This window comes from Strongylocentrotus purpuratus, unplaced genomic scaffold (genome assembly GCF_000002235.5).
Source record: "Strongylocentrotus purpuratus isolate Spur 01 unplaced genomic scaffold, Spur_5.0 spur5_scaffold_16, whole genome shotgun sequence".
Taxonomy (NCBI): Eukaryota; Metazoa; Echinodermata; class Echinoidea; order Camarodonta; family Strongylocentrotidae; genus Strongylocentrotus; species Strongylocentrotus purpuratus.
Window position 1 is genome coordinate 8,270,371 of NW_022145601.1, and position 16,521 is coordinate 8,286,891.

General features: G+C 39.0%; 1 protein-coding gene across 1 annotated transcript; it reads left to right on the plus strand.

The window, feature by feature from the left end:
- Positions 1-6,729: 6,729 nt before the first annotated feature.
- Positions 6,730-8,775, plus strand: LOC115924768 (adenosine receptor A2b-like). Its single transcript, XM_030987587.1, has one exon. The coding sequence runs from the start codon at positions 7,709-7,711 to the stop codon at positions 8,660-8,662; it is 954 nt and encodes a 317-aa protein (XP_030843447.1). The 5' UTR covers positions 6,730-7,708; the 3' UTR covers positions 8,663-8,775.
- Positions 8,776-16,521: the final 7,746 nt, after the last annotated feature.

Consider the following 16,521-nt stretch of genomic DNA (forward strand, 5'->3'; position numbering starts at 1 on the left):
GTAGTGCATTAACTTAGTCTTGAACCCGGGACTTCTCGGTTATGAGACCACTACCCTACCACTGAGCCATCGCGCTTCTTTAATTACTTTTGCCATTGCTCGTTCCAGTTTCATTACCAGTTTTTGTTGACTGGATTTCTATGTATGAACATGCTGAGAGCAAGTTCGTGAGTTATGAACAGCGTAGGTTTTCTTTCATACGACGTCCATCATTTTATTCCATTTTAATTTAGGGAACAGCTCAATGTTGGATAGCCAGGCAGAGATTATATCTGACAACCTTACACGAGTTAATAACCGTAATGCCTCTTAATTGAACACTTTGTCAACATACAATCGCTCACATTACGCGGTGTATGGCGGGAATTGCATGATACGCTGTCCGGAGATGTTCCATTTTGGTTCTGCCATCGACTCGATCATTGGACTAGCTAGAAATGAAACCAGCTTGCACTTACATTTAGTTCTTTTAAATGCCACTAACAGATTTTGTTCATGTGCAGATATAACCCAGTAAATACTTTTGTCTAAATTAGCTTGGCCAGTCCTATTTTGTGAGACATTCAGATAAATCGCAGTCCATGAACCTGGATCTTCACTAGCCTATTTCATTACAATTGAAAGAGTATTATCGCAATGAATGAAAGTACGGAATCAGCTCTTTTTGCACATCATCAATTTGCTGGCAAAATAGTTCTCTTGGTATGTATTACTCCTGTCCTACCTTGCGTCATCATCAGCAACGTCCTGTTAGTGTTAGCAGTTTACAGACAGTACAGCCTCCGAACACCAACAAATGCCATTCTTGTGAGCCTTGCCATCTCTAATCTCCTCGACGCCCTTGTTGGGATTCCACTGCATATGTATGAATCCGTCTTTAAATTCGATGCATCGTGCGAAAAAAATACTCGTTACTATACTTTACCCTTGTATGCACTATCTGGTGTTTCGTTCAGTCACATTGTAGCGTTGACTGCAGATCGATTCATAGCTGTTACGAAGCCGTTACGTTATGCCAGCCTGGTGACATATAGGCGCATTGCCATCGTTCTGGGGTGTCTTTGGCCTCTTAGTATTTTGTTTAACACCGCCCGATCTGTTAGCTCAGCACATGAATCACATACAAGTGTAGACCAGAAAGCAACGGACTGTAGGGCGCCCTTAACTGGGACGACGAACGTAACCTTCACCTGTTTGTTAGTTTGTGTGATCGTGATTTCAATGGTTGCGCTGCTTGTCATCAATGCTAAGATTCTTCACATCGCAGTGAAACAAGCGAGAAAGATTGCGAGTCAAAGAGTGATCATCCAGTTCCAACAGCAGCAACTCCCAGTACAAGATGACCGATTGAAAGCATTTAAGACTGTCTCCCTTGTCGTGACAGTCTTCATTTTCTTCTGGTTTCCGTTTCCCCTGTATCTCATATTGCGGCTTACAACGCACATATCACCTTTTACTATTATAGTATACAGCCATTTCTTACTGGTAATGCATACAATAAGTTTGGTTGTTAATCCTATCATCTACGGCTTCAGAGATCGGGCTTTTCGAAAGGCCTTTCAAAATATCTTGCGTCAGTTTTGAATATCGTAGTAATCTTTCGAAGTTCGTCGTAACCCCCTGCATGACGCCATTTTAGCGTGTGATCTATCCAGTTTCACATGAAAGGAGCAACATTTGTCCTGGAAGTAACTTTACATTTATTGCAAACATAATTTCATTTTAACGTAAGAACGTACAAACTACAAACCTTGCTGAGGGCCTGTCAGAAGTAGCCGAACTAGCAGTAGCTCTAACTTGATTCATTGCATATGGTTGCGTTAAAAGTTGCGAATGCGTTCTTAATTCTACATATTTAGGGCCTTGTCAGCAAGCAATGAAATTGACGATGTTTTAGGGGCTTATTCATTTGCATGCATCCTCGTTCTTGTAGCAAAGTCCTTGGTGCGTGAGCTAGATTAAGTGAAAACGACCCGACTTTGGGGTCTGATTTTGTTTTCGGGGCACAGGGGCTAGACACAACGGCTACGACCAGGCTGACAATCTTTTTATCAATGACTGTATTAGTCTAAGGGGTTAAATGTTATGGATAGAGTAGGATGACTATTTCGGGACAGGTTACCAGACTATTTACTTCTCAACGATGCCGCGAGTGCAACGAGCTTCAGAGCTTGTTTTAACGCATAACGTAATTCATGTGCATCCTTAGTATCATCAATTTATGTATATACACGATTCATCAAGATGATAAATGGAAACGATAAATGAGCTATCTGATCTGATTAAGATTTTATGTCAGTGGCAGTCAGCCTGTTTGATTATTGTAGCAAGGAACAAAGTGATGTGTCAAAGGAATATCTGGGCTAAAATGACTTGAAAGTAAAACGTATAATCATTAATTTCCCGCAGTCTTGTATCTGAGAATTTCAATACCTTATGAGCAGATATTGGATAGTCATAACTCCTCCGGGGTTAGAGGAGCATGTATGTACTGTAATTGCACATTCACAGGTCAATCAAATCAATCAAAGCCACTTTTTTTTTTTTAGAATTGTTGGTTTTCTGTAGCCTTTTATTCTGAAGAACCTTCCGTTGGTCACTTTATGCTTGGACTATATAAGTCCGATGCCTAATGTGCGCAAACCCATTCGTTTGCGTTGGATTAAAGATACTAAATTGATGAATGAAGCTGTAACTTTAATGTGACATAACATATACCCCAGTCAAACCGACTTCATACTGATCGCTTCCTTTGCCAATGTGGTAATGTAATTCAATTTATATTAAGCAATCTCTTGTTGGCCACGTCATTGTGACTGAAGCTCAAATGTATATATTCACTGTTGACACTACTGGAATTGCCTAAGCTTGATCTCCACTTGACCACGACACCTCTGCATAATATACCCAGTCACACCGCCACTCCGACTCCAAACTGATCGCTTCCTTGCCATTGTGGTAATGCAATTCAATGTATATTAATCAGTCCCTTATTGTGACTGTATATTCACCATTGACACATAATCATCATTGTGACATGCAAAATGAACTGTGTAACTCAATCAAAATGTCAAAAATCCAACTCTTTGCTGTACCCACAGAAAGATAATTAAACTTTGTGACCTACTGAAGAGAATTTGTCTCAGTGTTTCATCATTTTTGTTTAAAAATCTCTATGATAATTGTAACATTCCAATTGTATTTGTAGTTACTAGTATGTACAGCACATTGTGACTTTACATTATGACTCAACGTCCTTTTGAGCCTTCCAAAGTAGTTTCGAAATGATTAGCCTTTAAATAGCTCCCAGTTTTATACCACATGAAAATATCAAGGTATTTTTGGTTTCAATTTCTAGCATATGTAAAATTCTAAATGCGGACATGATCACACTCCATGATCTGACTACGATCCGAATTTAAAAGACTTTGTAACAGCATCTCATATAAACATTCAAACATTTAAAATCTTAATCACCGAGGATCTGGAAAATCATAATGATTGACAAATCTCAATCTTAAGGGATTTTATTCTTCCTTGGAGGGGGAAAGGCTAAATCGGCTCATAATCGTAATGAAACCAGAAGTGTGCATTTTTACGTAATTCTTGAGATTTTGAAAATATAGGCATTACTGCAGTAGTTCTTACAGATTGAGCCTGCACAATCTTCAGATCTAGCCGCTTGAACCTGTTGGACGCAACTCGAGATACTTCCGAGTTGAGCGCTGCGAAACTCTCTGTCTCTATGAAGACATACAAAGAGATTGAATCTTAGCTCTTGAACTTAAAGGACGTAGCTTGAAATAGTTCGAAGAAAAGTGTACGAAACTCTCTGTCTCTACGATGATATTTCAAGGGAATACATCTTAGCACTTGTATTTGTTTGACGTAGCTCGAAATATTTCGAGAAAGGTGTTGCAGAACTCCCTATCTCCATGAAGGGATTGAGTGTGGCAGCAATAGCTACTGCTACCAGGAAACAAAGATTTAGATATGCCACAGAGGCTTCGTCCGCTAGCGGCGTTACCTGAAGAGTGAAGAACACGATAAGACCAAGAGGACACAAGGACACCGACTATGATGCCAGTTGTCTTGACCGCTTTGAGCCTGCGCTCCAGCGCTTCCGGTGCGACGTGGTTATTTTGACCGTTGCTTGTTTGAATCGCTATGGCTCTTGCCTGCTTGACAGCGATATGCATTATGTGGAGGTTAGAGACAACTATCAACAACAGTGTAAGGACCAAAAATGAATCGATGGCCAAGCAGAAGGTTACGAACCCGAAGCTATAGCGCGGTTCTCCTCTACCGCGATTGGCATTTGGAGTTTAGGTTAGGTCAATGTAACCGCGTAATACGAGAAAGATCAGACTTGAGGTCCAAATGGACGCTATCGCGTAACCAACGCGTTTCGGAGTAACCAATGCGTTTCGGAGTAACCAATGTGGGATATTCAAGCGGTTTTGTTACCGCGACGTACCGGTCTACGGTCAGGACAACAATGTGGAGCAGTGTAGCCGAACACAAAGTGAAAAGTGGTAACGTTAGCAAGTCCGCCATGATGGGGTCCACTTCTTTTGCGAGAATGCTGCTGGGTAGGAGTTAAGAGCAAGAGCCAAACTTGTAGCCATATCATTCACTGCAAGACTTCTGAGGATATAGTTCGTCGGCGTTCGCAGATTGTAGTTTTTGTAAACGGCCAAGAGGACGAACAAATTCCCAATACTATTGTGGTATACAATAATTCCTTCCTGGTATTGCATACCATAAATTTGGTTGTTACTCCTATCATCTACGGCTTCAGAGATCGGGCTTTTCGAAAGGCCTTCCAAAATATCTTGCGTCAATTTTTAATAACGTAGTAATCTTTCGCAGTTCGTCGTAACCCCTCTGACGCCATTTTAGCGTGTGATATATCCATTGTCACATCAAAGTAGCACCTTTTTTTTCTGGAAAAAACTTTACATTTTTTGCAAAACATTACTTTACTTTAGTTTGAGAACCTACAAACCTGACTGATGGCCTGTCAGAAGTAGCCGAATAAGCAGTATCTCTAACTTGGTTCATTGCATATGGTTGCCTTAATAGTTGCGAACGCGTTCATAATTTTAAATATTAAGAGCCTCGCAGCAAGCAATGGAATTGACGATGTTTTAGGGTTTTCTCGTTTGCATGCTTCCTCGTTGGTGTAGCAAAGCTCTTGGTGCGTTGGCTAGATGAAGTAAAAACGACCCGACTTTGATAATAAGATGATAAGTGGAAACGATAAATTTTTAATCTGATTTAAATGAGATTTTATGTCAGTGGCAGTCAGCCTGTTTGATTACTGCAGCAAGGAACAAAGTAATGTGTCAAACGGATATCTAGGCTAAAATGACGTGAAACATAATTATAATCATCCCCCGCAATATGGTGCTTGTTTCTGTAATTATTCATAGGTGATGAGCAAATATTGGACAGTCATAACTCCTCCGGGGGTAGAGGAGCATTATGTACTGTAATTGCACATTCAAAGGTCAATTAAAACCAATTTATTTCGGTTTGGTTGTCTCGTATCCTTAGATTCTGAATAACCTGTTCTGTTGGTCACTTTATGCTTGCACTCTATTATTTTGATGCTTATTGTGCACAAACCTGTTCATTTGCGTTGTATTAAGATAACAAATTCTTGAATTAAGCTGTCATTTTAATCGAATGAAATCTATTCAGGATCATAATCAGGATCCATTCGTGTTTCTTAAGATGTCATGTGTCATTGATTTGTTAAGTGCGTTCGCATATTGAAAGAACGTCAGTAAGCATTGATTATCATTGACACAAATTGCTATTTATTCTTGATGCCATGTCTAGTTAGGTAAACAAACTGGCCTTTGTGGTCTTCTGTGGGTCTTTTCTTTAACTTTGTTCTTTATGTTATTCGTAGAGGGTTTCTTAGATAAAACGAACATATTTATTGCCAGAATGATTGTTGTAATGTATATAAACAATGATGGACCCCTAAACCATAACATGTAAGCACTTTGGGTACACTTTATAAAAACATCAGTCGGTGACATCGTCTAAGTATCAAACTTTACTTAGGAATCCGATTGAAAAACAAAAAACGAGGTGAACACCATTTGCCTGCTGGATTCGTCCATGTGCTTAACAGTATAGTATTATAGGGTTTGTGTGTCCCGCCTTCTCTCATGCCTTTGGAATAGATTAAAAATATTAATCAAATAGGACTACAATCACATGATTATTTGTCCTGTATGATATTATATAACATCAGTCTCAAAATTTTTATGAAATATTGGTTGTAAACGTCTTCAAATTAATTAATCAACTGTCCGGACACAGTGGCCCGAATTCACCCTTTGTGAATTCGGGCCACAACGTCTGGGTATAATTAATGGGGATGAGAATCAGAGTAATGTGAATGAGCCGAACCATATTTCGTGTGTAATGAAGAAGGCCAAATCAAGAGGGAGAGAGAGAGAGAGAGAGAAAAAGATAAAGTGGAGTTTGTGCGCGCGGGTGTGTGTGTGCGCGTGTGAGATATATATATACATATATATCAATATAGATTACTTTGTAATTAGTGAGTCTTCGTCAATTTTTTTTGTCGAACGAATATGTTCTCTTGACAACGTCAGTGCTGTCGTGAGTTTTTCCAAACATGCTGAAGATTGTATACAAATAATACATGCTTGCGAGTGCATTAGTGAGTATGCATTGCAACGAGTTTAAATCATATTAGGATACTGAACGAGCTAAAAACATTAATTATTTGTTTATTAGATGGGTCTACAATATGAGTATTAAGTCGGGAAATTGACGGTTGTTATCACCAAAATGCACTCCTCGAGTCTATCCTAAACATCAATGCACACACACGTGATCCATTTCGACGCATCTCATTGGCTACATTCTTGGACCCATTTTATATTTCTTCATAAAAAGGCATGACGGTACTTCAACGAAGACCAGGAACACCATTAACAACCGAGTAAGAGAAAGTGCCTTTAAGTCCTCTCCGGGTGACTTAGTAATGAGGAATAGTGCCTTACCAAAGGACACTATATAGCCCATCAATTATAACTTAGGCTCGAACCCGGGAATCCTCGATTACGAGACCACCGCCCTTTACCACTGAGCCATCGCGCTTCTTTAATAACTTTTGGCATTGCTCGTTCCAGTTTCATTACCAGTTTTTGTTGACTGGATTTCTATGTATGAACATGCTGAGAGCAAGTTCGTGAGTTATGAACAGCGTAGGTTTTTGTTCATACGACGTACATCATTTTATTCCATTTTAATTTAGGGAACAGCTCAATGTTGGATAGCCAGGCAGAGATTATATCTGACAACCTAACACGAGTTAATAACCGTGATGCCTCTTAATTGAACACTTTGTCAATATACAGTCACTCACATTACACGGTGTATGCCAGGAAGTGCATGATACGCTGTCGGAAGATGTTCCATTTTGGGAGTGCCATCGGCTCGATCATCGGACTAACCAGAAAACAAACAACCTTGCACTTAAATTCAGTTCTTTAAAATGCCATTAACAGATTTTAATCTTGTTAATGTGCAGATATTACCCAGTGAATACTTTTGTCTTAACTAGCTTGGCACTATTTTGTGAGACAATCAGATAAATCGCAGTCCATGAATCTGGATCTTCACTAGCCTATTTCATTACAATTAAAAGAGTATTATCGTAATGAATGAAAGTACGGAATCAGCTCTTTTTGCACATCATCAATTTGCTGGCAAAATAGTTTTCATGGTATGTATTATTCCTTTCCTACCTTGCATCATCGTCAGCAATGCCCTGTTAGTGCTAGCAGTTTACAGACATTACAGCCTCCGAACACCAACAAATGCCATTATTGTGAGCCTTGCTATCTCTGATCTCCTCGACGCCCTTGTTGGGATTCCACTGAGGGTGTATGCAACCGTCTTTAAATTCGATGCATCGTACTTCGCCGAAGAAAATACTCCTTACTATGCTCTACCCTTGAATGCACTATCTGGTGTTTCGTTTTGTCACATTGTGGCGTTGACTGCAGATCGATTCATAGCTGTTACGAAGCCGTTACGTTATGCCAGCCTGGTGACGTTTAGACGCATTGCCATTGTCTTGGGATGTCTTTGGCTTCTTAGTATTTTGCCTAACACCGCCCGATCTGTTATCTCAGCGCATGGATCACCAACAAGTCAAGACGAGAAAGAAAGGGACTGTGGGGCACGCTTAACTGGGACATTGAACGTAAACTTTACCTGGTTTTTATTTTGTTTGATCGTGATTTCAATGGTTGCGCTGCTTACCATCAATGCTTTGATTCTTCACATCGCAGTGAAACAAGCGAGAAAGATTGCGAGTCAAAGAGTGATCATTCAGTTCCAACAGCAGCAACGCCCTGTACTAGATGACCGATTGAAAGCATTTAAGACTATCTCCCTTGTCGTGACAGTCTTCATTATCTTCTGGTTTCCGATTCCCCTGTATTTCATATTACGGCTTACAACCTACCTATCGCCTTTTACTATTATGGTATACAACCATTCATTCCTGGTATTGCATACAATAAGTTTGGTTGTTAATCCTATCATCTACGGCTTCAGAGATCGGGCCTTTCGAAAGGCCTTCCAAAATATCATCCGGCAATTTTGAATAAAGTAGTAATCTTTCGATGCTCGTCGTAACCCCTCTGACGCCATTTTAGCGTGTGATCTATTCATTATCACATCAAAGTAGCACCATTTGTCCTGGAAGTAACTTTACATTTATTGCAAAACCTTAATTCATTTTAATGTGAGAATCTACAAACTACAGACCTGACTGAGGGCCTGTCAGAAGTAGCAGTAGCTCTAACATTGTTCATTACATATGGTTGCCTCAATAGCTGCGAACGCGTTCATAATTCTAAATATTAAGAGCCTTAAGTCAGCAAGCAATGGAATTGACGATGTTTTAGGGCTTACTACTTTGCATGCTTCCTCGGTGTTGTAGCAAAGCCCTTGGTGCGTGGGCTAGATTAAGTGAAAACGGCCCGACTTTGGGGTCTGTTTTTGTTTTCGGGGCTCTGGGGGCTAAACACAACGGCTACGGCCAGGCTGACAATCTTTTTTTTTTTATTAATGACTGTATTGGTCTAAGGGGTTAACTGTTATGGGTAGAGTAGGGTGACTATTTCGGGACAGGCTTCTAGACCATTAACTGAAATAAATATGGTCAATATTGAATACCCGTCGTACCCGAGGCATTATTCCGAATGCGTCATTACAGACGCTAATCGGGACTTGTGAGGACAATTTGCACATGCATGCCACCCGCCAGAAAGATCAACGCAATGTTACCACTGTTCAATTTGCATTGATCACCCGATGTCATTCTCAATTTGCGCGACAAAATAAACGGCCTCAAAAAAGCTGCTGCGTTTTTTAATTTTTTTATTAACGTGTGCAACAAAGGATTTACGCGTATTTATTGAGCGCTGTGCTAGAAGATACACATAAATGAGAGGTGTATGGAACTTTATCTCGTCTTTAAAAAAAAACATCCGCGTTTTTGCCGCGTCATAATGATCTGAACGAGCCTTTACTTCTCAATGATGGCGCGAGTGCAACGGGTTTCGAAGCTTGGATTAACGCATAACGTAATTTATATGCATCCTGAGCACCATCAATATATAGGGTATAGGTGTATGGATTTGGAGACCCTTAAGCACATTTGCATAATTTACATAAACAGGAAAAATGTTACACATACAGAAAGTTTTGTATTCTCTTCAGTAACTTTTTCTCTTTATTTGTTAACAAAATTGTGGTCATGATGTAACTGATTAATAAGATAACAATGATTAATGACTTCATCACCAGAGGTCTCTCATTACCTACATGTGAAGGTAATAAAGGACAGTAACAAATCAAGACATTTAAAATACAATTTAAATGAAAATGGGATTGTTATAGTTAGTTCAAACACCTTTTGAAAGAGATATATGCAGCCAATGAACTTACTTTACTTTTGAAACGATTTTATAACAATGTGACCCAAAACATTTCTATACATGGACAATTAACCAACAAGCATCGGGTCATTGACTGTCCTCGGCATACTCGACATTCACAACAAACTACCCCATCTCTCTCTCTCCCTTTTTCTCTCTCTTCAAACTTCTCTACTTCTTTTTTTCTTTTGAACTTCCCTTTTCTCTCTTCTAGCATGTACTTGTATGATGATTATTGTTGTCTCGCCGAAATCTGACTTTCTTAATTTTCATTAATGTATTACATGTAATTAGGAATAATATGTTTATTTAATTATGATCATTCCATTCCCTGCTCTCTCTCTCTCTCTCTCTCTCTCTCTCTTCCTTTCTCTCTGAGCCACCCCTAAATATCTGCATACACCACAACATTCAATGAAAATTGTGTTTTTATATCAGAGCAAAATGTTACGATCTAAATTGGTTACCTTGGTCAATTTTGCCAATTTTCTCGGAGAAAGAGCACATTGTAGTCTTCAAAATGAATTGGATATATGCAGTAGTGTTGTTAAAGGCCACAAATGGCGCTATAGCAATATTGGAACCAATACAGACAGACAGTGATAGGTTCAAGCTTGGTGATTTCCAATTCCCCGCGGTCTCCAATTCCCTACACCTACCCTACACGATTCATCAAGATGATAAGTGGAAACGATACATGAGCAATCTGATCTGAATAAGATTTTATGTCAGTGGCAGTCAGCCTGTTTGATTACTGTAGCAATGAACAAAGTAATGTGTCAAATGGATATCTAGGATAAAATGACATGTAACATAATTATAATCATCCCCCGCAATCCGGTGCTTGTATCTGCGATTTGTCATAGGTAATGAGCAAATATTGGACAGTCATAACTCCTCCGGGGTAAGAAGAGCATTTAAGTACTGTAATTGCACATTTAAAGGTACTATGTCCCTTTTGCAGCCAACCTCAAATTCTGTAGAACTTTGCAGGAATTATGAATATGTCATGTATGTCCTATCTGTGAAATTTAAACGTTAGCAGTGTCCTCATATTCAAATTATGCAAGGAAACCCATTTACTTGCTAGACTTCACTGTCAGACCCTATTGAGTGACTGACTGGCTTTTTTTTCTTCTTTGGTAATAACATACATGGAAAGAGTTGTAAAGGGTACGTGAGCATTTGTCTACATCAATTAACCCACTTCTTGTGATGGCCAAGATTAAACTGATTGAATCTTTGCGCAGCATAAAACGTATGACCATTCGGTACAATTGTCTGAAAATCAAGACTATTACTTTTGGGCTCTATAGCCCTAAAGTCGATTTGACAACTAATAGTCGTTATTTTCCCACTTGAAGACATTTTCAAGCCCCACCTTTTTTAGGGAAGTTTTAGATTAGTATTATCTTTCAAATGCAGTTGGAATTTAACCTTTTCATTTTTGGCCTGCAAATGGGACAAAGTGCCTTTAAAGGTCAATTAAAGCTATTTTATTTAGAATTTTTGGTTTTCTGTAGCCTTTGATTCTGTAAAACATTTTGTGGTCACTTTATGCTTGGACTATATAATTTCAATGATTACTGTACACAAACACGTTCATTTGCGCTGGATTAAGATAATGAATTAAGCTGTCATTTTAATCTGACAAAATAATAATAATAATAGTTCGTCCTTATATAGCGCAGATATATATCATCGGATTCATGATTATCCGCACACAATGTATGCACATTCTCCACTCCCTGGGGAGCCACTTGCTAATCAAACAACATTAGCTTTCGTATCCTACCGGGTACCCATTTAACACCTGGGTGGAAATTGGCAAATGTAGAAGGTAAAAGGACATTAGTGCCGCGGCGGGACTTGAACCGCGGACCTTGTAATCCACAGACCGGTGACATATCCACTCGACCACGATGACACCTCTGCATAATGTACCCCAGTCACACCGCCACTCCGACCCCAAACTGATTGCTTCCTTGCCATTGTGGTAATGTAATTCAATGTACCGTCAAACCTGTCTATAGCGACCACCCAAAGGAAACATAACAAGTAGCCTTTGTAGACAGGTGGTCTTTGTAGAGAGGTTCCTTCAGTACATGCTTCAATGAGAAACCATTTTCAAGGGAAACAACAAATATGGCCTTTGTAGACAGGTGGTCTTTGTAGACAGGTGGTCAATAAAGCAGGTTTGACGGTATATTAATCAGTCTCTTGTTGGTCACGTCATTGTGACTGAAGCTCGAATTTTTATATTAACTGTTGACACTTGACCCATAATCATCATTGTGAAATGCCAAATGAACTATGAATCTTAATATGAATGTCAAAGAACCCATTCTTTACTGCATGTACCTACAGAAAAATAATAAAACCTCGTGACCTACTAAAGGTATTTTTTTTCAGTGTTTTATGTTTCATTACAAAAAATCTCTATCATGGTAATTATGACATTCCGATTTTATTTGTAGTATGCACAGCACATTGTTGCTTTACATTATGACCTAACGTTTTTGCTGCGCCTTTCAAAGCAATTTCGAAATAATTAGCCTTTATACACATGTAGCTCCCAGTGTCGTATCATTTGAAAATATCAAAGTTTTATTGGTTTAAATTTCTGGCTTTTGTAAAATTGTAAATGCAATAACGAACATGATCTCAGAGGCATTTTAAGCGCGGCTCACACTCCATGAGCTGACTACGAACCGACTTTGAAAGAAATGATATAAGCATTCAAACATTTGGAATCTTAAAGGGACTTGCTAACATTGTTCAGATGAGAGATAGTGGTGCTAAGGTAGTGACTTCAATGCTGAATATACAATTATCTGAAAATTTGAGTGAAAACGGAGCATTTTTAATGATGAAAATTGGGAAAACTGATCCTATCGATTCCTGAATTATCCCAACTATATTATTAAAATTTAATTACATTTGACTAAAATTTAATAGATGAATGTAAATAGTCACAAAGCAATAAATTGGCTCTATATACCATTCCAGACATTTTTTAAAAAGCCTGTTTCATGTCCTTTTTTCATGGAAAAACGGTTGGGAAACTCAAAAATGGTTTGGAGAATTTACTTTTAATCACTGTTAGAGGGTGTTGCACCGTGACGCCTTCAAAGAAAATCATAGATATCTTCGTGGTTTGAGAATTTGTTCAGGATTTGTTTGCATGTCAGAGGGCTAGTACAGTAGAAGGAATATACAAAATAAAATTTTATACACAAATTAAGCAATTTTTTCATCAACCTTCAACAATGTCACCCAGTCACTTTAATAACCGAGGATCTGGAAAGTCATATAATTAACAAAATCTCAATTTCAAGAGATTTTATGCTTCTTTGGAGGGGGAAAAGCTAAATCGCCTCATAATCGTAATGACGTCAGACCAAAACTGCGATTGTCTACGATTTGAAGCCGATTCTGCTTTTATTCCAACAAGAGTTAAATGCACTAAACTTCCGGTTGTTAATATACTTATTATTGTTTAGAACCTAAATCAGGAGGACAGTAGTTGTTTAGATCGCCACATCTAATGTAACCACCCTTTCTACGAAATCAGGATAGCAGGAGGAACATGTAGTGTGCACCGCTTTAACAGTCAATTAAGGACAATAATATTTCAAATTGCATAAGGAATAGAAATCATATTCGAGTATATCAATAGGTGACGCATAAGCTATCGAATCTTTGCAATGGTACTAATTATTACTTTATTATTATTTATATTGTATTAATACACTGGGAGTATCGCTGTATAAGAACAATATTTTCCCAGCAGGATTTACTTCGCAGCTCTACGATCATTAGATACAATAAGCTTAGTTCATAACATCAACATATTTCAACATTCTATCAATGTCTTAAACTTAAATACATGGTTTTAAAAAAATTCAATGAGCAATTCTTATTTAAAAAAAAAATGAAATCAGAAATGTCAATCTGCATCTTTTAAGATATTTAAAATGTAGTTATTAAAGAATTAGTTCTTACAGATTGAGCTTGCACAAGATCTTGGCGCTTGAACCTGTTAGACACAGCTCGAAATACTTCCGAAGTTGAGCACTGCGAAACTCGGTCTATGTGATGACTATTATGAAGGGATTGAATCTTAGCTCTTAAACGAAACTCTCTGTCTCTGCGATGATATATGAAGGTAATAAATCTTAGCTCTTGAACTTAATGGATGCAGCTCGAAATATTTCGGGGAACCGTCACGAAACTCTGTCTCTGCGATGATATATGAAGGAAACACATCTTAGCACTTGAATTTGTTTGACGCAGCTCGAAATATTTCGAGGAAGGTGTTGCGGAACTCCCTATCTCTATGATGATATATGAAGGGATTGAGTGAGGCAGCAATAGCTATTGCTACCAGGAAACAGAGATTTAGATAGACCACAGAGGCTTCGTCCGCTAGTGGCGTTGCCTGAAGAGTGAAGAACACGATGTATGGAGACCAAAAGAACACAAGGACACCGACTATGATGCCAGTTGTCTTTACCGCTTTGAGCCTGCGCTCCACCGCTGCCGGTGCGACGCGGTTATTTTGATCGTTGATTGTTTGATTCGCTATGGCTCTTGCCTGCTTGACAGCGATCTGCATTATGCGGAGGTTAGAGACGACTATCACCAATAGTGTAAGGACCGAAAATGAGACGATGACCAAGCTGAATGTTACGATCGCGAGGCTATTGTGCGATTCTCTATCGCGGTTGGCATTTTGAACTTCGTTTAGGTCAATGTAACCGAGTACGACGAGAACGATGAAGCTAAGTATCCAAATGGATGCTATCGCGTAACCAACGCGTTTCGGAGTAACCAATGTAGGATATTTAAGCGGTTTTGTTACTGCAATATATCGGTCTACGGTAAGGGCAACAATGTGGAGCAGTGTACTCGAACACAAAGTGGAACTTGGTAACCATAGCAAGTCCGCCATGTTAGGGTACCAGGTCTTTAGCGAGAATACGGCTGGGTAGCAGTTAAGAGCAAAAGCCACACTTGACACCATATCATTTACTGCTAGACTTGTTAGGATAAAGTTCGTCGGCGTTCGTAGATTGTAGTTTTTGTAAACGGCCAAGACGACGAACAAATTCCCAATGGTGATGAACGGCGCCAACACAGCCATAAATGTCAACATCAGCGCAAAGATGAGCCCACTGTCGTGCAGGTTTTCGGAATAGGTGAAATTCATCATTCTTACCTCATTCTTTCTTGGTAAAACAATCTAGTTTAGCTCCTTCTATCCTTCTCGAATGAGGAAACGATGTATTATATTTGTTTTTTTAGCGCCTCGCTGTCAGCTGTAAGCCGGTCGAATGCCCAGAAACTTTTACGCTGTCTGTCGCGAATCAAACGCCAGACTCGACATACACGAGTGTCTTATCAGATAGTTCTCGTAGGCACCGACATGGGCAGTCTGTTCGCTACAAATAAATAAATAATTATTGCGCTATGAAGGTTCCCTGGTTACGTATCATTCTAAAATCCCTGTGACCTATCATCTGATGATGTAAATGTCCGAGAGAAATTATAGACAATGATGTGTAAGGGCCGTTTCCCAATCTGGAGTGCGGGTTGCTGAAACTCTTGAAATATATAAATACCTCAAAGATAGATCTTTTTTTTGCTCGACTAAAAGAGCTGATGCAGTTTCTGAAATCAAATTCCAGACAAAAAACAACAAAAAATAAGTCAACATTTTCAGAACTCGTCCCTCTGATTTTGAAAATCCGGTGTAAAGTTTAAGAATTGCGAAAACACAACATCTTATGAATAAAGTAAGGATCCGTCCTTCCTGCGTCTTTCACAGATTTTGTCTGATTCCGATAATTGATGATACTGAACCTGTCGGAAATGTTTCGATGATGGAGCTAGGGTATTGACAGCATTATACGTGCTACAACACGAAATGATCCACGCTCCCTCTCCTTCCCTCCGTAAATTAGTACAAGAAAGCTGCGCTCGTCAGCATGCTAAATGGGCACACTTTAACAGTTGTTATACCTGCGTCATATCATAGATCGATCATTTTTATTTTGAAAAGCCGAAGTTTAGTTCATGTAGTTCCTTACGGTAACAAAATTGCGCATTAATATAGGAATACACAATACTTTGACCTTATCGTGTAGTTCATTCATGTTTTATCGAGAACATGCGATAGAAAGTTTTAAATTAAAAGTAGGAACCGTAACAAAAGCAGTGTCAGTCAATCCATTCCAGTTATTAGAAATTAACCCTAGAATTTCATTAGATGTCATTGCATATCCGTTCTATAATTTCGCTTTCTCACAGTCTTTTCCACTTTCCTCATTTGAGAAAAATTTGATGCCAGCAATATCTCATTTTACGTACATATTATAGGTCCAAAGGCCTTACTGTAATTACAATTTTTGAACGACAGCCTGGTAATTATGAAGGTGTTGATAATACTTGTTACTCTATCCTCATGAAAGACTTGGAAATCGGGGACGAGGGTGGGGTGGCACAATCGCCTCGTGCC